We start from the raw sequence: 21,830 nt of genomic DNA on the forward strand, positions 1-21,830 counted from the left end.
ACTTTCCATGCTAAAGCACAGGAAAGGCCAACATCTGCATATTATTTATTCAAAATGTAGCTTATCAACCTGTTCTTGGTGTCAGAATAATAACAGCTTTGTAATCTATACCCTGCATAAGTAATTCAGATTCTAGCTTTTCCTGTAGTTCAGCTTGGACCCACCCCATTCATCTTCAATACTTATGTATAGGTCTTTTAATGTATCATTAGCAATCCCCCTTTTTTTCTGTGACAATAACGGCATGTTTCAGATCATGAGATTGAAAAAAAGTAACTTCTGCTGAAAACCACTTCTCAGCCTGATCACTATTTTTATACGATTGTAAATTACTGCAGAAATCAAATTTTGCAATCACTTAAAGAGAAACTCCAACCTAGAATTGAACTTTATCCCAATCAGTAGCTGATACCCCCTTTTACATGAGAAATATAATGATTTTCACAAACAGACCATCAGGGGGCGCTGTATGACTGATTTTGTGCTGAAACCCCTCCCACAAGAAGCTCTGAGTACCGCTGTACTCTGGGCAAACTGCCACAATGTAACAATGTTCACAGACAGGAATTAGCTGTTTACAGCTGTCTCTAACAGCCAAAACAGCTAGGAGCAGCTACATAACCTGCCCACAGTAAAAATGTCACCATGTAATACATGTCAGAATGTGAATCTGGGAGAGAAAAGATTTTACAATGAGCAAACACTGACTAAATCATTTATACATAATTATGGGAAAAAATGAAGCACTTTTTTTTACTACATTATTTTCACTGGAGTTCCTCTTTAAATGACTTCTGAGGTGAGGATAATTATCTATGTGTACTCACCTGGGGTGTCTTCCAGCCCCTAGCAGCCATTATAGTTCCTCGCTGCAGCCCCGGTCCTCCTCAGTGTCCTGCTGGCCACCTGGAATAATCACACAATTAAGGCCCGGTTCACACTTGCGGTGGCCCTCCGGAATCGCCGTGCCGGAGCCGCACCGCCTGCAGAACGGACGGAACGGACGCACGGCATAGCAATTAAAGCCTATGCGTCCGTTCACATGGGTCCGTTCTGCAGAACCGGAGCCGGACCGGATCCGGGCCGGATCCGGACTCCGGCCTCCGTTCCAACATGCGCTATTTTTTCATCCGGCCCCTCCGGCAGCCGTATCCGGGGCGGAGCCGGACTGCACCATCCGGCCAATACAAACAAATGGGAACCGGAGGCCGCACAACACACTGGCTGAGAAATCCGGATGTTCTACCCCACTTCCTATGCGGATTTTTGCGGCGATATTGGCTGGGGACACATGGGCAAGCATTTTGGAGTGGAGCAGCACGAGCTGGAGGTGTTGGCAGGATGTTGGCAGCATGTCGGAGGTGGAGGTGAGTGCTAAACAGCAGAGGGCCTGATTCCACAGGTCCCCCTTCTGCTGACCTCCCAGACCCCAACATTTTTTTTTTTTTTTACGTTAACTTTGCCAAACGGATCCGGATCGCATCCTGATTACCACCTGATGCAACCTGACCGGATCCGGATCGGATCCGGATCAGAACCGTACGGTTCCGATCCGGATCCGGTCCGGATCCGGTCAGGTCATCCGGTCCGTTTGGCAAACAACCGCTAATGTGAACCGGGCCTAACTATTTCCTTTTTTTCTTTCTCTGCCTGAAAGAGTTAAAAAAAATCAGGCATGCAAGTGACAGTGTCTGTCCAGGTCGGGACCGGGTTAGACTATAGCGCAACCCTCACTGATAAGGAATCACAGCCATAAATCACTTTCCTGGCAAAAAATGGCTTCTGAGAGCAGGAAAGGGATGCAAAGGGTCAATAGTTCATAGGTTTTAGCTCTGGCAAACTTAAATGGATGTGTCATTGAGCAGAGACAATGAAACCGTAAAAACTGAAAAAGTTGATTTAAAAATAGAATAAAACTGTGGGATATCTGAAAAAGTCATTTTTAGGAGAAGGATAGATACAATTGTTTATCTCAGTTTAATTTCTCCTTGTGTTTCCTTTAAGTTTTATAAAGTGGCAATGCATCTTATCACCTGCTTTATACATCAACAAATAGTTTTTTCTTCTTTGAAACAAACACCACTGTTTTGCATCGTAGCCAATAGCATGTTTAATACATCTGATTACTTCTTTTACTTCATTGCTCAGTTTGCTTTTAGCTATTCCTGTATTTTGTCAAGCGACAATGAATATGTGTTAGCTACAGAAAGTGTCTTTGTTGCCTTAAAATCATTTATTTCATGTTTCTTATTTTCTCTTTCTTATTTTATTATAGAAGTGTAGACTTAAAGAACTTGGTTGACAAAAACAGAGAGGCCCTTCAAAAGTTAAAAAAGGTGGGCATACCTTGTGTGTAGATATGTGCAGATATTCTACTCTAATAAGGCATGTTAACTTTGATAAGGTGTGTTATTTCTGATAAGGAGTGTTAACTTGGATAAAGCATGCTATTTGTCTAAAGGTGGCCATACACCTATAGATTTGCAGCAGATTCGACCATCAGATAGATTTCTGTCAGGTGCCTATCAGGTCGAATCTGACAGGAATGTATCTGATGTGTGCCACACAGTAGGACTCGAATTTCAATCGATTTCAGAATGAAATCGATTGAAATTCGATCAAAATGCAGTGTTGCACCATTCGATCCAATGCAACCCTATGGGCCATCGATCAGCTGCCAGCAGCCGATCAACCCAGATTTTCCTTCCAGACCGTTTGATCAAATCGATCAAAATCGGCTAGAAATCGATCGATCTGCCGATCGATCATGCTTTCTGCTGCATCGAATTCTAGCTGATTCGTTTAAAACGGTCAAATCGGCTGTTGATCGATGGCTAAAATCGACCAGTGTATGGCCTGCTTTAGTGAATCAAGCCCAGAGAGTGAAACGATTTTCTGAATGCAAATGCTAGTAAAACCATGACTGAAAACCTATTTCAGCTGTACTAACAAGGTATTTTGTAGTGCTGTAGAGTCATAGCTGGCTGACTCTATGCGTTGTCTAGCTTCTTGTCTTGATAACTATCATGAAGTACAAAGATGTTAAGAAAAACAAAAGTTTGCTTTCTTAAAACAGAAAGAATTTGCGATAATTCAGGTTGGAGTGAGCTTGAGATGTCTCCCAGAGCAACACTGCTGAATATATGCAAATTAACCATTGTACCCTTAGAAGCTAAACACACCTCCAGAACCGCTGGAATGCAATGATGTGTCCGCTTGTTAATATGTACAGAGCCATAATAATCCAACATGCATACAGACTGTTTCGGATTGTTTGATCCTCATCAGTGCATGGCATGGATTAATTTGGCTCTATGCAGTAGGGCTTGTAACACAATGGGAGGCACAGACTAACCAGCAAGCTCATGGTGACCCAGAACTCATTGGAGTGTGTAAGGGACTACAATGGTCCTAAAAGCCCCCTTACTTAGAAAGGGGGCTTTTAGGACCATTGTAGTCCCTTACACACTCCAATGAGTTCTGGGTCACCATGAGCTTGCTGGTTAGTCTGTACCTCGAAGTACAAAGATGTGAGGGGAAATCTTATCAGCTTTGAAACATAGACATAAAGCACTCATAAAAACAGACAGAAGGAAGTTCTTGGTTCTCAATTGTTATCACTCTTACTTTTTGTAGAGTGATGAACCAGCTCCTGTGGGCAATTACGACCAAAGGAAGGAAGAGGAGGAGCGGAGACTCACACAGCTGTCTCATCAACTACAGGAACTTGCAAAGACTTTAGCACAAGGTCCTGAAGATCTCAAGTAAGTTGCCCAGCTTACCCAGCTTTAAATAGTCCTGCCTGCTGTCTGTAGCACACCTAGATGTCACCACTGTGTTTTTAACCACTTCCCGACCGCCCACTACACAGGGGCGGCGGGGAAGTGGAGCCCTGCAGGACGGCCTCACCCACAGAGGCGGCGGTCCATTTAAGGGCATGGGCGGAGCGATCGCGTCATCCGTGACGCGATCCTCCGCCGGCGCCTGTCACCGCTCGCTCGCCGCAACATCCCGCCGGCTATACGGAAGCGCCGGCGGGATGTTAACCCCGCGATCGCCGCATACAAAGTGTATAATACACTTTGTAATGTTTACAAAGTGTATTATACAGGCTGCCTCCTGCCCTGGTGGTCCCAGTGTCCGAGGGACCACCAGGGCAGGCTGCAGCCACCCTAGTCTGCACCCAAGCACACTGATTTCTCCCCCCCCTGCCCCAGATCGCCCACAGCACCCATCAGACCCCCCCCTGCCCACCCCCCAGACCCCTGTTTGCACCCAATCACCCCCCTAATCACCCATCAATCACTCCCTGTCACTATCTGTCAACGCTATTTTTTTTTTTATCCCCCCCCCCTGCTCCCTGCCCCCTCCTGATCACCCCCCACCCCTCAGATTCTCCCCAGACCCCCCCCCAGACCACCCCCCCCTGTTTACTGTATGCATCTATCCCCCTGATCACCTGTCAATCACCTGTCAATCACCTGTCAATCACCCGTCAATCACCCATCAATCACCCGTCAATCACCCCCTGACACTGCCACCCATCAATCAGCCCCTAACCTGCCCCTTGCGGGCAATCTGATCACCCACCCACACCAATAGATCGCCCACAGATCCGACATCAGATCACCTCCCAAATCCATTGTTTACATCTATTCTCTCCTCTAAACACCCACTAATTACCCATCAATCACCCATCAATCACCCCCTATCACCACTTGTCACTTTTACCTATCAGATCAGACCCTAATCTGCCCCTTGCGGGCACCCAATCACCCGCCCACACGCTCAGATTGCCCTCTGACCCCCCCTTATCAATTCACCAGTGCATTAATTACATCTGTTCTTCCCTGTAATAACCCACTGATCACCTGTCAATCACCTGCCAATCACCTATCACCCATCAATCACCCCCTGTCACCCCCTGTCACTGCCACCCATCAATCAGCCCCTAACCTGCCCCTTGCGGGCAATCTGATCACCCACCCACACCATTAGATCGCCCGCAAACCCGCCGTCAGATTACCTCCCAAATGTATCGTTTACATCTGTTATCTTCTCTAAACACCCACTAATTACCCATCAATCACCCCCTATCACCACCTGTCACTGTTACCTATCAGATCAGACCCTAATCTGCCCCTTGCGGGCACCCAATCACCCGCCCACACGCTCAGATTGCCCTCAGACCCCCCCCCCCCCCCCCCCCTTATCAATTCGCCAGTGCATTAATTACATCTGTCCTTCCCTGTAATAACCCACTGATCACCTGTCAATCACCTGCCAATCACCTATCACCCATCAATCACCCCCTGTCACTGCCACCCAACAATCAGCCCCTAACCTGCCCCTTGCGGGCAATCTGATCACCCACACCAATAGATCGCCCGCAGATCCGACATCAGATCACCACCCAAGCGCAGTGTTTCCATCTATTCTCTCCTCTAAACACCCACTAATTACCCATCAATCACCCATCAATCACTCCCTATCACCACCTGTCACTGTTACCTATCAGATCAGACCCTAATCTGCCCCTTGCGGGCACCCAATCGACCGCCTACACGCTCAGATTGCCCTCAGACCCCCCTTATCAATTCGCCAGTGCAATATTTACATCTGTTCTCCCCTGTAATAACCCACTGATTACCTGTCAATCACCTATCAATCACCCATCAATCACCCCCTGTCACTGCCACCCATCAATCACCCCCTGTCACTGCCACCCATCAATCACCCGCTGTCACTGCCACCCATCAATCAGCCCCTAACCTGCCCCTTGCGGGCAAACTGATCACCCACCCACACCAATAGATCGCCCGCAGATCCGACATCAGATCACCACCCAAGCGCAGTGTTTCCATCTATTCTCTACCCTAAACACCCACTAATTACCCATCAATCACCCCCTGTCACTGCTACCTATCAGATTAGACCCCTATCTGCCCCTAGGGCACTCAATCACCCGCCCACACCCTCAGAATGCCCTCAGACCCCAGCCCTGATCACCTCGCCAGTGCATTGCTTGCATCCATTCCCCCCTCTAATCACACCTTGAGACACCCATCAATCACCTCCTGTCACCCCCTAGCACACCTACCCATCAGATCAGGCCCCAATTTGCCCCGTGTGGGCTCCTGATCACTCGGCCAAACCCTCAGACCCCCTTCCGATCACCTCCCCAGTGCATGGATTGCATCTATTTTCCCCTCTAACCACCCCCTGAGACACCCATCAATCACCTCCTGTCACCCCCCTAGCACTCCTATCCATCAGATCAGGCCCAATACAACCTGTCATCTAAAAGGCCACCCTGCTTATGACCGGTTCCACAAAATTCGCCCCCTCATAGACCACCTGTCATCAAAATTTGCAGATGCTTATACCCCTGAACAGTCATTTTGAGACATTTGGTTTCCAGACTACTCACGGTTTTGGGCCTGTAAAATGCCAGGGCGGTATAGGAACCCCACAAGTGACCCCATTTTAGAAAAAAAAGACACCCCAAGGTATTATGTTAGGTGTATGACGAGTTCATAGAAGATTTAATTTTTTGTCAAAAGTTAGCGGAAATTAATTTTTATTGGTTTTTTTTCACAAAGTGTCATTTTTCACTAACTTGTGACAAAAAATAAAATCTTCTATGAACTCGCCATACACCTAACGGAATACCTTGGGGTGTCTTCTTTCTAAAATGGGGTCACTTGTGGGGTTCCTATACTGCCCTGGCATTTTAGGGGCCCTAAACCGCGAGGAGTAGTCTAGAAAACAAATGCTTCAAAATGACCTGTGAATAGGACGTTGGGCCCCTTAGCGCACCTAGGCTGCAAAAAAGTGTCACACATGTGGTACCGCCGTACTCAGGAAAAGTAGTATAATGTGTTTTGGGGTGTATTTTTACACATACCCATGCTGGGTGGGAGAAATTTCTATGTAAATGGACAATTGTGTGTAAAAAAATCAAACAATTGTCATTTACAGAGATATTTCTCCCACTTAGCATGGGTATGTGTAAAAATACACCCCAAAACGCATTATACTACTTCTCCTGAGTACAGCGGTACCACATGTGTGGCACTTTTTTACACCCTAAGTACGCTAAGGGGCCCAAAGTCCAATTTAGGATTTCACAGGTCATTTTGCGACATTTGGTTTCAAGACTACTCCTCACGGTTTAGGGCCCCTAAAATGCCAGGGCAGTATAGGAACCCCACAAATGACCCCATTCTAGAAAGAAGACACCCAAAGGTATTCCGTACGGAGTATGGTGAGTTCATAGAAGATTTTATTTTTTGTCACAAGTTAGCGGAAAATGACACTTTGTGAAAAAAAACTATTAAAATCAATTTCCGCTAACTTGTGACAAAAAAATAAAATCTTCTATGAACTCACCATACTCCTAACGGAATACCTTGGGGTGTCTTCTTTCTAAAATGGGGTCATTAGTGGGGTTCCTATACTGCCCTGGCATTTTAGGGGCCCTAAACCGTGAGGAGTAGTCTTGAAACAAAAATGACCTGTGAAATCCTAAAGGTACTCATTGGACTTTGGGCCCCTTAGTGCAGTTAGGGTGCAAAAAAGTGCCACACATGTGGTATCGCCGTACTCGGGAGAAGTAGTACAATGTGTTTTGGGGTGTATTTTTACACATACCCATGCTGGGTGGGAGAAATACCTCTGTAAATGACAATCTTTTGATTTTTTTACACACAATTGTCCATTTACAGAGGTATTTCTCCCACCCAGCATGGGTATGTGTAAAAATACACCCCAAAACACATTGTACTACTTCTCCCGAGTATGGCGATACCACATGTGTGGCACTTTTTTGCACCCTAACTGCGCTAAAGGGCCCAAAGTCCAATGAGTACCTTTAGGATTTCACAGGTCATTTTGAGAAATTTCGTTTCAAGACTACTCCTCACGGTTTAGGGCCCCTAAAATGCCAGGGCAGTATAGGAACCCCACAAATGACCCCATTTTAGAAAGAAGACACCCCAAGGTATTCCGTTAGGAGTATGGTGAGTTCATAGAAGATTTTATTTTTTGTCAAAAGTTAGCGGAAATTGATTTTAATTGTGTTTTTTCACAAAGTGTCATTTTCCGCTAACTTGTGACAAAAAATAAAATCTTCTATGAACTCGCCATACTACTAACGGAATACCTTGGGGTGTCTTCTTTCTAAAATGGGGTCATTTGTGGGGTTCCTATACTGCCCTGGCATTTTAGGGGCCCTAAACCGTGAGGAGTAGTCTTGAAACGAAATTTCTCAAAATGACCTGTGAAATCCTAAAGGTACTCATTGGACTTTGGGCCCTTTAGCGCAGTTAGGGTGCAAAAAAGTGCCACACATGTGGTATCGCCGTACTCAGGAGAAGTAGTATAATGTGTTTTGTGGTGTATTTTTACACATACCCATGCTGAGTGGGAGAAATATCTCTGTAAATGGACAATTGTGTGTAAAAAAAATTAACAAATTGTCATTTACAGAGATATTTCTCCCACCCAGCATGGGTATGTGTAAAAATACACCCCAAAACACATTATACTACTTCTCCTGAGTACGGCAATACCACATGTGTGGCACTTTTTTGCAGCCTAACTGCGCTAAGGGGTCCAAAGTCCAATGAGCACCTTTAGGCTTTACAGGGGTGCTTACAATTTAGCACCCCCCAAAATGTCAGGACAGTAAACACACCCCACAAATGATCCCATTTTGGAAAGTAGACCCTTCAAGGTATTCAGAGAGGGGCATGGTGAGTCCGTGGCAGATTTCATTTTTTTTTTGTCGCAAGTTAGAAGAAATGGAAACTTTTTTTTTTTTTTTTTTTCTCACAAAGTGTCATTTTCCGCTTACTTGTGACAAAAAATAATATCTTCTATGAACTCACTATGCCTCTCAGTGAATACTTTGGGATGTCTTCTTTCCAAAATGGGGTCATTTGGGGGGTATTTATACTATCCTGGAATTCTAGCCCCTCATGAAACATGACAGGGGGTCAGAAAAGTCAGAGATGCTTGAAAATGGGAAAATTCACTTTTGGCACCATAGTTTGTAAACGCTATAACTTTTACCCAAACCAATAAATATACACTGAATGGGTTTTTTTTTATCAAAAACATGTTTGTCCACATTTTTCGCGCTGCATGTATACAGAAATTTTACTTTATTTGAAAAATGTCAGCACAGAAAGTTAAAAAAATCATTTTTTTGCCAAAATTCATGTCTTTTTTGATGAATATAATAAAAAGTAAAAATCGCAGGAGCAATCAAATAGCATCAAAAGAAAGCTTTATTAGTGACAAGAAAAGGAGCCAAAATTCATTTAGGTGGTAGGTTGTATGAGCGAGCAATAAACCGTGAAAGCTGCAGTGGTCTGAATGGAAAAAAAGTGGCCGGTCCTTAAGGGGTAGAAAGCCCTAGGTCCTCAAGTGGTTAAAGGACCACGATCACGAAAAATTATAAAATGTAAATGACATATATATAAAGTGTACATTTCTCTGAGAGTAAAATGCACCCTAAATTACTTTTTCTATATTGCTGCCATGTACAGTAGGCAGTAAAAAAGCTGACAGATCTGGAACTAGTTTATCTTCTCTCAGGAGATTTTCAGTATTACCTTTTTTTTTTTCCCTGTTAGCAAAAATACTCCCTGGAAAGGATCTATACCAGGCATGGGCAAACTTGGCCCTCCAGCTGTTAAGGAACTACAAATCACACAACGCGTTTGCCTTTATGAGTCATGCCTGTGGCTGTAAGACTCCTGCAATGCATTGTGGGACTTGTAGTTCCTTAACAGCTGGAGGGCCAAGTTTGCCCATGCCTGATCATACAAATATTTCAGCCAGCTTCCTTACACACTCCATTTTGGCAGTTGGACTGAGCAGCTGCCATCCAATAAGTGCTTTTGAAAGTAAAGAAATAACTGAAAACCCCCTATGTGGAGATGGACTAGTTCAAAACCTGACAGAGCTTTTAGATTTTCACTACCTATTGAAAGTGACATAGGAAAAAAGTAAATTAAAAGTGCATTTTACTCAGAATGAAATGTACATTTTATATGTATGTATTTAAAAAATTAAAATTTTTTTTGTGATAGCTAAAGAAAATCATGTACTTGCTTCAATTATTCGATTGTGAAAGATTGACATGTATTTAGGTGAGGTACTTAAAGGGAAGGTTCAGGGACTGTTTCAAAAAAATAAAAATCCGCATCCACTTACCTGGGGCTTCCTCCAGCCCGTGGCAGGCAGGAGGTGCCCTCGGCGCCGCTCCGCAGGCTGCCGGTGGTCTCCTCAGAACTACTGAGCCTGCGCAGTAAAGCCTGGAGGACGTCCGATGACGTCAGCGCGCCGCCGTGAGGCGCATTTTGGAACGCGGAAGGAGCCCGACCTGGCCGCCGGCCAGGTCGGGTCGGCCACCGGAGACCACCGGCAGCCTGCGGAGCGGCGCCGAGGGCACCTCCTGCCTGCCACGGGCTGGAGGAAGCCCCAGGTAAGTGAATGCGGGTTTTTATTTTTTTGAAACAGTCCCTGAACCTTCCCTTTAATAAAGTGAAAGTTATGTTTTACGGATGATTTCATCTTGTAGACTTCATTTATGTGATGAAGGTTTTCACATCTTCTTATATTCATTTTTTGTGATTTGTGTTATATAACTTGAAGAAAGACATCAGTAGTGTAAAATAAGTAGACAGCAGTTTAACACTTTGTGTTTTACTTTACAGTATAGAAGTAATATAATGTTTTACTGTCCTGATTCTAGGGATTATTACACCCGTGACTCACTATGGTGAAACAAGTGGTGTTGCAGAATATAGACTCCTCTAATATGAAATTAGATAGATTACAACTTGAACCTACCTGTGCATGAGAATCAGTATCTAAATATGTTATTAATTTGGTATTGCGAGTGTTCCAGCTTGGCAAAGATGGCTTTAAAGTAATGAATGACCTCGATAGTGGGTCTATCCATTCAAGGAAGTAAGCCGTTATAAAAAAACGTATTAATCTTGCATGTCTGTTCTTTTATTATGCCTATAAGCTCATGCCTAAATATATGAAACACATGGTACATCCGTAGTGGGTGCTTTGGTGATATTTATTAAAGTGTACCTGAACAATTAATATATATTTTTTCAACTTTCTTTTTATTGAAGATTTTACAATATTTTACAAAACGTAACACAAGCTACAAGACATCTTGGGCCATATGCAATTCCCTTTATCACCTGAGTTTTCTCCTTGGTGATATTTTTAAACTTGTCAATAAAATGCCTTTTAAGCCACCAGCAAGCAAGAAAATACTCAAAATAATTTTGATAGTACTTTTTAACCTGCTTTTTGGTACTTTTTTAGTTGAAAAGTGCTGGAAAGTTATTTTAAATTGAAGATGAAAACTTATCTACTAGGAGAAAACTCAGGTGAAAAAGTGAATTGCATATGGCCTCTTGTCTCAGCAATGGTGCAACCATTTGGTGTTAGATGACTATTTTAAGCATTTTTTAGAACAGTATGCAATGCAGTTTAGCCAGCATCACAGTGTTTAGGCAAGAAGTGCAGGCTCATTAAACCCTAATAAAAGAAAAACTTTGTACCGACCAGGATGCGTCCTGCTAGGCAACGCAATCAGGCTGTTTTCCAAACAGACCATTGATCTCTTATGTTCCTTAAATCTCAAGGGCATGTTAGTGAACCAGTCCGACGAAGGCTTTTTATAAGTCGAAAGCTCACTGTTTATCCATCTCTAAGTTAGCCAATAAATGGTATCATCCTGATTCAAAACTTCTTAGTGAGGTCAAAGGTAGGTTTTCCCATGCTATAGATACCCTGGATTCTGCGAATCAGGAAGTGTTTGTGGGGAGGGGGAATCTCCAACTCCATGCCAGCAGGGCCAGGGCTGCATTAGACATGGCTGATGAAAGCATTTTGGAGTCTGGGTCATTGAGGACCTTGTTGGTCCTCAATGTCCTCAACCTTGTTGGTCAAGAATCTTGCATGTGTACAAGAGCCTAAAGATCCAGCATGGCAGATCTTCAGTGACACCAAGACCTGACCAAACCCCGAGAGCACTGTTTTCCTCCTCACCCCAATTGCCAGAAGCCACTCTGCTGTATACTGCACCTCATATTTCCACTCCCCCCCCTCCCCCTCCATAGCAACAGACGCGTTGGCAGCCACCAGGCTAATGACGCACCTCTGTAGCGCTTGGAACTAAACTGTCTGTAATCTGGTTAGTGGCCTCACTCCTCTTAATTCATGAGCGTGACCATACTGCGCCTACACGAGTACTGCCACGCCTGCGAAGTAAGCCAAAGCCACTCGTGTCAGCTGGACTGTCACGAGTGACTGTCAAAAGTATTTACTTTTGTACGTTTATTACACCTCGGGTTCTCTTTAAGTTCTGAAATGTTAGCAGATTTAGAATGATGCTAATGTATAAATCATTTTTTAAAGTCTTAAAGAGAATCTGTATTGTTAAAATCGCACAAAAGTAAACATACCAGTGCGTTAGGGGACATCTCCTATTACCCTCTGTCACAATTTCGCCGCTCCCCGCCGCATTAAAAGTGGTTAAAAACCGTTTTAAAAAGTTTGTTTATAAACAAACAAAATGGCCACCAAAACAGGAAGTAGGTTGATGTACAGTATGTCCACACATAGAAAATACATCCATACACAAGCAGGCTGTATACACCCTTCCTTTTTAATCTCAAGAGATCATTTGTGTGTTTCTTTCCCCCTGCAGCTATCTTCCACTGAAGTGTCAGGCTGTTTCTTCCTGTAGAGTGCAGACAGCTGTGCCTGTATGTAATTCCTCAGTATGTGAAAGCCCAGCCAGCTCAGAGGAGGATTTATCCAGCTTGTAAAAGATAATAGAGCAGAGAGAAGCTGCACTAATCTAAACAACACACAGGCAGTGTGCAGAGAGGGGCCTGGAGGGGGGAGATGCATCACAGAACCACAACACTGAAGAACTTGGCAGCCTTCCAGACACAGGCCGACAAGTCTGACAAGAGAGAGATAAGTTGATTTATTACAGAGATGGTGATAGTAGAACATGCTGCAGTAAGCCAAAACACATTAGAATAGATTTTGGAACTTGTAGGATGGAAGAAAACCGGATGAAATTTTTGTTACGGAGTCTCTTTAAGCAAATATTACAGTCAACTAGTTGATGCAAGAGGCAGTTCAGTTGCGTAATATGTGGATCTCTTACATTAGTTCAGTTATTCTATATTGTTATAGATTCAGTTATTATTTTGTAGCAATGTCTGAGTGATGTAAATGTAATATTTTCTATAATTGCAAATTATATGTCGGCTTTTTAAGAGGAGGTAGTGGTGAGGAAGAGGAGGCTGAAGAAGAAGAAGAAGAGGAGGAAGAAGAAGATGATGATGATGATGATGATGAGGAGGAGGATGAGGCTGATGAAGAGGATGAGGAAGAGGATGAGGAAGAGGAAGAAGAGTTGGACCTCACTGCTAAGGAGTTTATTACCTTGGGAGATTTCCAAGCTCAGCAGAAGGATGATCTAACATTTAAAGTACAGTAAACTTTTCTTTTTTAATGATATTTTGTCTTCCAAATTAACTAATTTAATGCACAGAAATTGATATGTTTTATCAGGAAGTAAATACATGTTAAAAATAAATTATAGCTCCTGTATAATTAAATTTCACACTGAACAAGGAAAAATAAGTGACTTTCAGGGGCAAAGACCAACATAACAGTTTCATATAAAATTAGTTTCCACAGGCCTTTCTTCTTTTATAAATTATTTAATCTGACTTTATTCTGCCTTCTGCTCCCTAAACCACTAAAACAGGCATACATATGATTAAAGGACAACTGTAATGAGAGGGATATGGAGGCTGACATTTTTATTTCCTTTTAAGCAATACTAGTTGCCTGGCTATCCTATTGATCCTTTGCCTCTAATACATTTAGCCACAGACCCTGAACAAGCATATGCAGATCAGGTGTTTCTGACATTACTGTCAGATATCCCAAAGCAGACAGGTGCGACAGGCACAGCTGATTGGTCAGTTTTGAAATTGAACAAGTATAAAAGGAGACATGAGTGTTGTATAATTTAGATACTGACTGAACTTGATAAAGGAGGTTAGTCCTCCGAAACGTTGTATATTGTCAGTTATCTGTCAATAAAGTAAAAGCGCATATAAGCTGATGGTGCCCGGATTCAACTTTATTTTTTTCATTACTGTCAGATAGGACAAGATTTGCTGCATGCTGGTTTCTGGTGTGATTCGGACACTACTGCAGATAAAAAGATCAGCAGGACAGCCAGGCAACTGGTATTGTCTAAAAGGAAATGAATATGGTAGCCTCCATATTCCTCTCACTACAGTGGTCCTTTAAGCCGGCGGTAGAGTTTGGAGCTGGGTAAAGCCAAAAAACAGCTCACCCTGCTCTTGCAAAAGTCCCAGCGGCGTTAATTACTGTTCCCCCTCCAGTTCGCCATGGATAGTAGGGAAAGATGTAATTCAGCTTCCAGCTGTTGCTTTCGGACGAATAACAGTGTTTTTATAGTAATTTGTTCTCAGTCTTTTGACAGCACCCAAATTATTCACTGAGCGCCGCTATAGCCATAATTCCTATTACGACCTAGGGTGGCGATGGCTGCGGGTACATCTTTGGTGCTGTTTTAACCGCACTCTTAAAACGGGTTTAAATAAAACTTTATATAGAGAATTATGTGTTGTAGCAGAACAATAATCTAACAGCAGTCCAAATTACTGTATTTTTCGCACCATAAACCGCACCTAAGGTCAGAGGACGAAAACCAGAAAAGAAATATTCATCCATAGTGCAGGGATGTCTTCTGGAGTTAAAGTAGCTGTTAGGTCTTCAAGTCTTCCCTCATGCTGTCTATTCGATACCTCACTTCAGTCCCCGCGGCCTCTGCAGTGTATAACAGCAGCGGAGTGCACTCGCCTCTCTGGCTAACACTCCTTCCGCTCCGTGACCTTCTATCCTTATCATCACTAGCGCCCCCCCTCTGTCGAGCATGTGGATTATAGTGCAGGAGATTTGGGCGCAGCCGGTGCCCCAATAGATGGTAATAGGAATTACGGCTATAGCGGCGCACAGTGAGTAACTTCAGCGGCATCAGAAGATGGACACTGTAATTCGGCCGCCAGCAATAGCTGGAAGCCAAATTACATCATTCCCCACCATCCACGTGGACCTGAAGGGGGAATAGTAATTAACGCCACCAGGGTTTTTGCAGGAGCAGGGTAAGCCGTATATTGGCTGCATCCGGCGCTGAAGTCTCCCGGTGGCTATTTCTCTCGTATGCCATCTCTGTGGCCCCATGGCATGTACGTGAGTTTCAAGTGGCTTGTGTTTTCCCTTTGGGAAGATAGAGGGAAAGAGCAGAAGGCTCCCCACAGCACCCAAAGACAAAGCAGTTGGGTAAAATATTCCAATGTGGTCAGTGGCTGGTTGCCCACGTTTTGATTGGGGATGTCTGTACAAACATCACACTGACAACCTAAATTATGATGAACTATCATTTTGTGTAGCTACTGTCACAACAGTCTGCTTTTGTCTAGATATGGGCACATCAGATAATCAGTTGTGATGCAGCAAAAACTGTTCAATACTGTAATAAAGTTCATTTTCTCTGCCTTATTTTATGAAGTCTGATTGGGTGATGTTGAGAATGCCATAAAGTTAACAATCGCTTTTAAGAGCTTTGTCTTTTTTTCTATTCTTCTCCTCAACACATCTAATGAATGAAAGATACGTTGTTTTACAAATGTTACGGCTACTTTACAATATAATTTTATTAGCATTATGCTACTTTGCTTTACAGGTTGTACTTCTTTGTGCTCTTATTTTACTATAGTTAATGTTTATATTAACTGCTTTAACCACTGCTACATTTCTAAAATGACTTTCAATTGCCTCTATAAAGCTTACAGAGCTGCGATTTAATGTAAATTACACAAATGCTACACCAATTAAATCTTAAAGTATTGGGTTAGAGCTAAACATTTTAAACATAAATGTTCTGTTTTCTGCTATATAGAAAGGAGAAGTACTTCAAATTCTGGATAAAAAGCCGGATGGTTGGTGGGTGGCTCAGAATGCTGATGGAATTAAAGGTCTTGTACCAAAAACCTACTTGGAGGTGAGTTGTTGGTATTCCTGAGTTATAATCCTAATTTGTAATGTAAGGGATGGATTCACAATAGGCAGAGACTTTCATTTTACAGACACAGCAATAGGGCCCATCTCCTCTGAGCTTGGCATGTGTCTTGCAAGAGGCAATGCCACCACAGCTGTGATGCGAGATGCATTAAAGCAGTACGATTAGCCATGCTATGCCAGGGGGAAAAAACACATATATAAGTCGATAAATACTTACATAACACATGTATTGTACTGTCCATGTTTTGATTTCAGTGAATTTCATATAGTAAATTAAGAGAATTCTGTTCCTGGTGGGAACCATTGTCTTTTGCCCACAGTTTAGACTGAATCCTGATGTCATTTCTGCCCTTTATTTTTTCTTTTCTCCTCCAATCGCTGAGTCTCCTCAGCCTTGCTTGTAAACACCAGTGAGCAGGGGATCTTGTTTCAGATAAGCAGCTGGCAAGGAAATAAAGGGAAGAGGAGGAATATAGAGGAATATATTATAGATAAAAAGAACCCCCAGCATGCAACTGTTTGGCACTGACTACTAAAGGGCCAGTGCTCCTTAACCCTTGCCGACCAAGTGATTTTCCATTGATCTGTGCTGGGTGGGCTCTTCAGCCCCCAGCACAGATCGTATTGCAGGCAGGGCGATCAGACTTCCCCCCTTTTTTCCCCACTAGGGGATGTCCTGCTGGGGGGGTCTGATCTCCGCCGCTCTGCTGTGCTTTGCGGGGGGCTCCTCAAAGCCCCCCTCCGCAGCGCTATTCCCCCCTCCCTCTCCTTCCCTCCCTCTCCCTGGCTCTGTGGGCGGTACAGGACGGCGATACGTTCTGTACCGCCTCTGATAGGCTTCAGCCTATCAAACGGCGGCGATCCCCGGCCTATCAGAGGCCGGGGATCGCCGTTCTCCTTTACGGCGCTGCTGCAGCGCCGTGCAGTGTAAACACCGGGGATTTCTTCCCCGCGTGTTTACATTTCGCCTGCGAGCCGCGATCGGAGGCTCGCAGGCAGTTCACGGAGACTCCCTTCGTGAACTGACATGGAACGGCTGCTCGAACGAGCGGCCGTTTCCATGGAAACCCACAGACAGCCAGTTTATGCCAATCGGCGTTAGCTGGTCGTCAAGAGGTTAAGTATGTGATAACTCCAAATCATAACAGCAGAAAAAGTTTTGAAAGTTTTGAATACAGGATTAGCATCTTTATCACAATACACTCAGACCAGTTGCTGTTGAAATCTGATTTTTATGGTGACACTCCCGCTTTAAGATCCCAGTAGACCTGGCATGCACAGCTATAGGGATTCGCATGAGTGATGAAGAAAACTGCAGCATGCCATCCGATTCTTCCCCCCCCCCCCCCCCCTCACATGCGAATACGGAAAGCAGCCTACTGATTTCAATAGGCAACATTTCCCCTTCTGAATTGCATTAGTGCAGCTATTTTATATTTTTATGTAATACCAGCTGCTTTATTTATTTATTTATTTTTTGAGGTATTTCAAAAAAAAATTTTTATTCTGTTATTTGGGGTACATTTTTAAGCATGTATGCAGAGGAGCAATCTGGGTTGTCCATCTGCATTTATAGCATTCCCTCCTTTTCATTTGTTTATTCACAGTGATAGAACCTACACAGGGCCCATACACTGGTCAATTTCAGCCTTCGATTGATTGGTTGATCGATTTGTGACTGATTTCGATCAGTTTTGATCTATTTGATCTATCTGACGGGATGGAAGATCTTGGTCGATCTGGCTCGTAGAGTTGCATTGGGTCTAATGGTCCAATAATGCATTTAGATCGATTTTCAATAGATTTCCAATAGATTTCATTCTGAAATATATTGGAAATCTGTTCCTAGTGTGTGGCACACATCAGATAGATTCCTGTCAGATTCAACTTCACAGGCATCTGACAGAAATCTATCTGATGGTCGAATCTGCTGTAAATCTATAAGCAGGGGCGTAGCAATAGGGGGTGCAGAGGTAGCGACCGCATCAGGGCCCTTGGGCAAGAGGGGCAAGAGGGGCCCTCCCTCAACTGCAGTATTAGCTCTCTATTGGTCCTGTGCTCATAATAATCACTTCTATAGATACTTTGAATAGTATTGATCATTAAAAAGCAGCTCCCCATCCCCTTCTTGCACCTCTAACACTGTAGTTGCCATTGGCAGATTTTGGTGCGCCGTATCAATTGTTATGTATAGACTGCTTGGGGGGCCCAATGTAAAACTTGCATTGGGGCCCACAGGTCCTTAGCTACGTGTGAGGCATCGCGGGAAAGCAGCCGCCTCTACTCAGCGTGAGGCGGCTGCTTCCCTCAAGGGCATGGCGGAGCGCGGAGAAACCGCCGCGTCTGACGCGGCGGTTAGCACGCATGGCCCTGAGACACCGCAGAGCGGTGCTGGTGTGGCTGGGACTCATAGTCCCTCTAGATTCAGAGTGACGCGCGTGCGCGCGGAGAGGCAGAGCATATATGGCAGCCAGAAAAAGGTCAGCTGACCTGCTCGGTCAGCTGATGAGTAGGCCTCTTCTCATTGGTCCAGCACTTAGGGAGGTGCTGGAGAGATGCCTGTGTATATATACTGCCGGCTGTTCAGTTGCTGGTTGTCTGGCATTGCGAACACAACGTGGTAGCACTCAGACCTTAGTCAGATCCTAAAGTGTGTCGGGACCAGCTGGAGCTGTAATCCTACACTTAGCTAGATTCTGTTGATAGCTTAAAGTACTAGTTTGATTGTGATTATCTGTTATGACCTTTTGGCTTGCCTGACTAATCTCCTGAACTCTGATCCTGTACCTCGATATTTCTGATACTCTGTTGCCGAACCCCGGCTCGCCCTAAGACTCTGCATCTGCCTCCTGATTCTGTACCTCGATATTCCTGATACCCTGTTGCCGAACCCTGCCTGTTTATTAGACTCCGCATCTGCCTTCTGAATCTGTACTTTATCTGTCTGTGTGTTTACGACCTGGCTTGTCCGACCTCGAGAACCGACGTCACTGTTAGAGGCGGGTCCGAGTCCTGTTAGTGACACCTCTTCCTGAATGTCACTTTCAGAGAGTCCTTCCTATCTTAGCCTGACTCCTCCCTCCTAGGAGAGTTCAGGCCTTCGGAAGGAATCCGTGCAGTACTCCTTACTGCCTTGAGGCCTATGCCTCTTAGTGTTACAGTTACACCAAACACTACACTCTACTCAGGTGTCCAGAGGTTAGCCAGTATATCGGATTATCGGTGATACTGCAGATCATCTATAATCTGGTATATATCTGTATTCCCAGTGATACTGCAGATCACCGGTAATCAGATCCTCTCTGTGTTACACCGATCGTTACACTACGCCACTGTCTATAAGTGTATGGCCCCCATTATAGTTGCTCTTGCCTGATCAAACTGATCACATACTTCTCCATGAGTCCTGCTAAGCTACTCTAATCACATAGCTTAGTTAGTTTGATTATGCTGTAATTTAATTAGATTTTAACGAAGTTCAAAGAACTCATGAATTTACGTGCACTTTTTAAGGTACATATGTCCAGGTACACCATATGGATCCGATCAACTAATTTCAAACTGCAGCTGACCTGAATTTAATGAGTGTAAAAATGATCGTTGAACTGATCTCAAAAGACCTTGTGCGTTAGTCTTAAGACATTTTTATTAATAGGTATACCAGGGAAAAAACCTCAGCCCAGATCCCACTGAGGAGGAAAGTGAAGAGGAAGAGGAGGAAGAGGCCACTCAAGAGAATGCTGACCAACGTGAGAAGAGGTAATTTTATTATTGCCGTCCATTTTCACATTTTGTTTGTACAATATTCTTTAGCCTCAGCGCTTACTCAGTGTAATCAAAAGGTTTCAAGGACTCCCTGCAGTCACCATTGCTCAGTCACCTGTTTGCTTTTCTCAATAGATTGTCAGGGATGTCTGTATGGCTGATATTGTGGTGAAACCCCTCCCACAGTGTGATGTCATGACCATGGTCCTGACAGTTTGCTGCGTGTGAACCTTGTTGCATTGTGGGAAATAACAGCCTTTTCCAAATGCCAAGCAAGTATATCTCCATAGAACGCTCTGTAAACAAAAATTCCCTACAGATCACCTGGCAGAACTAAAGATGTCACAACCTGTGATACATTTCAGAATGTAGATCAGGGAGAGGAAAGATTTTACAATGGGCAAACACTAACTAAATAATCTATAAAGGAATATAGTAAACAATAAGAAATTCATTATGTTGTTTAAAGTACAGTTCCTCTTAAAGTGAACCGAGCACCTTTTTTTCACTCAGGACATTTCTATAGCACATGAAAAATGTATGCCGACTATCTGTTTCATTATTAAAATAAACTTTAATTTTACCTTGTATTTTACATTCAAAGTTGTTAAATTGGCCTGTTTGAGCAGGCCTGCCGACCGTCCCCATCCGCAGAGAGTTCAGGAACCTCTAATTGTTTTATTGAGCTAATTACCAAGAGGTAAACAATGCCTTTCATCAGCAAAGGGGGTGAATAATTAGGAGTGTGTCTTCAAAGCCAGGGTGTGTGGCAATGTGTCAAGATAGCATCTCTGACTTCTGTAAATAAGGAATGTGAGAAGGGGAGGGGGGAACATGGCAGCTTCTATGTCAGGAGGAATTTCAGTGAAAGAGAATGTGGTCAGTTCCCTTTAAAATAACGACTGGACGTGAAGTCAGGGCTGCCAGTGTTATTTATGTATTTATATAGCACCGATATATCACGCATATATTGTCACTAACTGTCCCTTAGAGGGGCTCACAATCTAGTCAGTCTATACCATCTAAATATCTTATACTCTTTGTATTTTTGATGCATGTATTTAAAGAGAAACTGTAAAAAAAAAGAATTGAACTTCACCCCAATCAGTAGCTGATACCCCCTTTCCCATGAGAAATCTTTTCCTTTTCTCAAACGGATCATCAGGGGGCTCTGCATGATTAATATTGTGGTGAAGCCCCTCCCACAGTGTGATGTCAGGACCATGGTCCTGACAGTTTTCTGTCTGTGAATCTCATTTTACTGTGGGAAATAGCTGTTTACAGCTTTTTCCAACTGCCAAAAAGCAAACGGCATCTCCTTCCACTGACATAACCAGCCAGCAGTAAAAAAATGTCACCATGTGATAAATATCAGAATGTAAATCAGGGAGAGGAAAGATTTTTCAATGGACAAACACTGACTAAATAATGTATACATAATTATTGTAAAAATGAAGCACTTTTTTATTACATTATTTTCACTGGAGCTCCTCTTTAAATTTTGTTTTCATAGACCAGACGCTGATGCAGTTTCCCAGCAAAGCACCTCTAAGAGGACTCAAGAAGTAAGTGGCTAATTTGGCTTACTGTTTCATATAAGGACTACGATATACATTCATGTCTTCTAATAAATGTGTGATCATTATATACTGTATATTAGTAATGGTATGTCTTTTTCAGATGAGTGCGACTGATGCTTTGACCACTATGGGTACAATTCCTGCTGGGTTCCGGTCATCAACACTAGCCCAGCTCTTAGAACAAGGTAATGTGAAATGGGCTATTTAGGATGACCCCCAAAGCCTACCAGAGTGAACATATAAAGTTCTCGGATTTGATATGTCACATTTATTTTGCTGCCAGGTAACGCCAGCGTGTGTCCAATG

The 21,830-nt window shown here is 43.6% G+C and overlaps 1 protein-coding gene across 2 annotated transcripts in view; it reads left to right on the forward strand.

The window, feature by feature from the left end:
* NPHP1 (nephrocystin 1) overlaps positions 1–21,830 on the forward strand; it is a 111,551-nt gene that overhangs the window by 37,087 nt on the left and 52,634 nt on the right. For both annotated transcript variants that reach the window (XM_068232259.1, XM_068232260.1), the window contains 7 exons: positions 2,276–2,336; positions 3,637–3,764; positions 13,333–13,546; positions 16,058–16,159; positions 19,835–19,938; positions 21,458–21,509; positions 21,625–21,709. In XM_068232259.1, coding sequence (XP_068088360.1) covers positions 2,276–2,336; positions 3,637–3,764; positions 13,333–13,546; positions 16,058–16,159; positions 19,835–19,938; positions 21,458–21,509; positions 21,625–21,709 — 746 coding nt within the window. The remainder of the gene's footprint in view (positions 1–2,275; positions 2,337–3,636; positions 3,765–13,332; positions 13,547–16,057; positions 16,160–19,834; positions 19,939–21,457; positions 21,510–21,624; positions 21,710–21,830) is intronic.

Source organism: Hyperolius riggenbachi, chromosome 4 (genome assembly GCF_040937935.1).
Source record: "Hyperolius riggenbachi isolate aHypRig1 chromosome 4, aHypRig1.pri, whole genome shotgun sequence".
Taxonomy (NCBI): Eukaryota; Metazoa; Chordata; class Amphibia; order Anura; family Hyperoliidae; genus Hyperolius; species Hyperolius riggenbachi.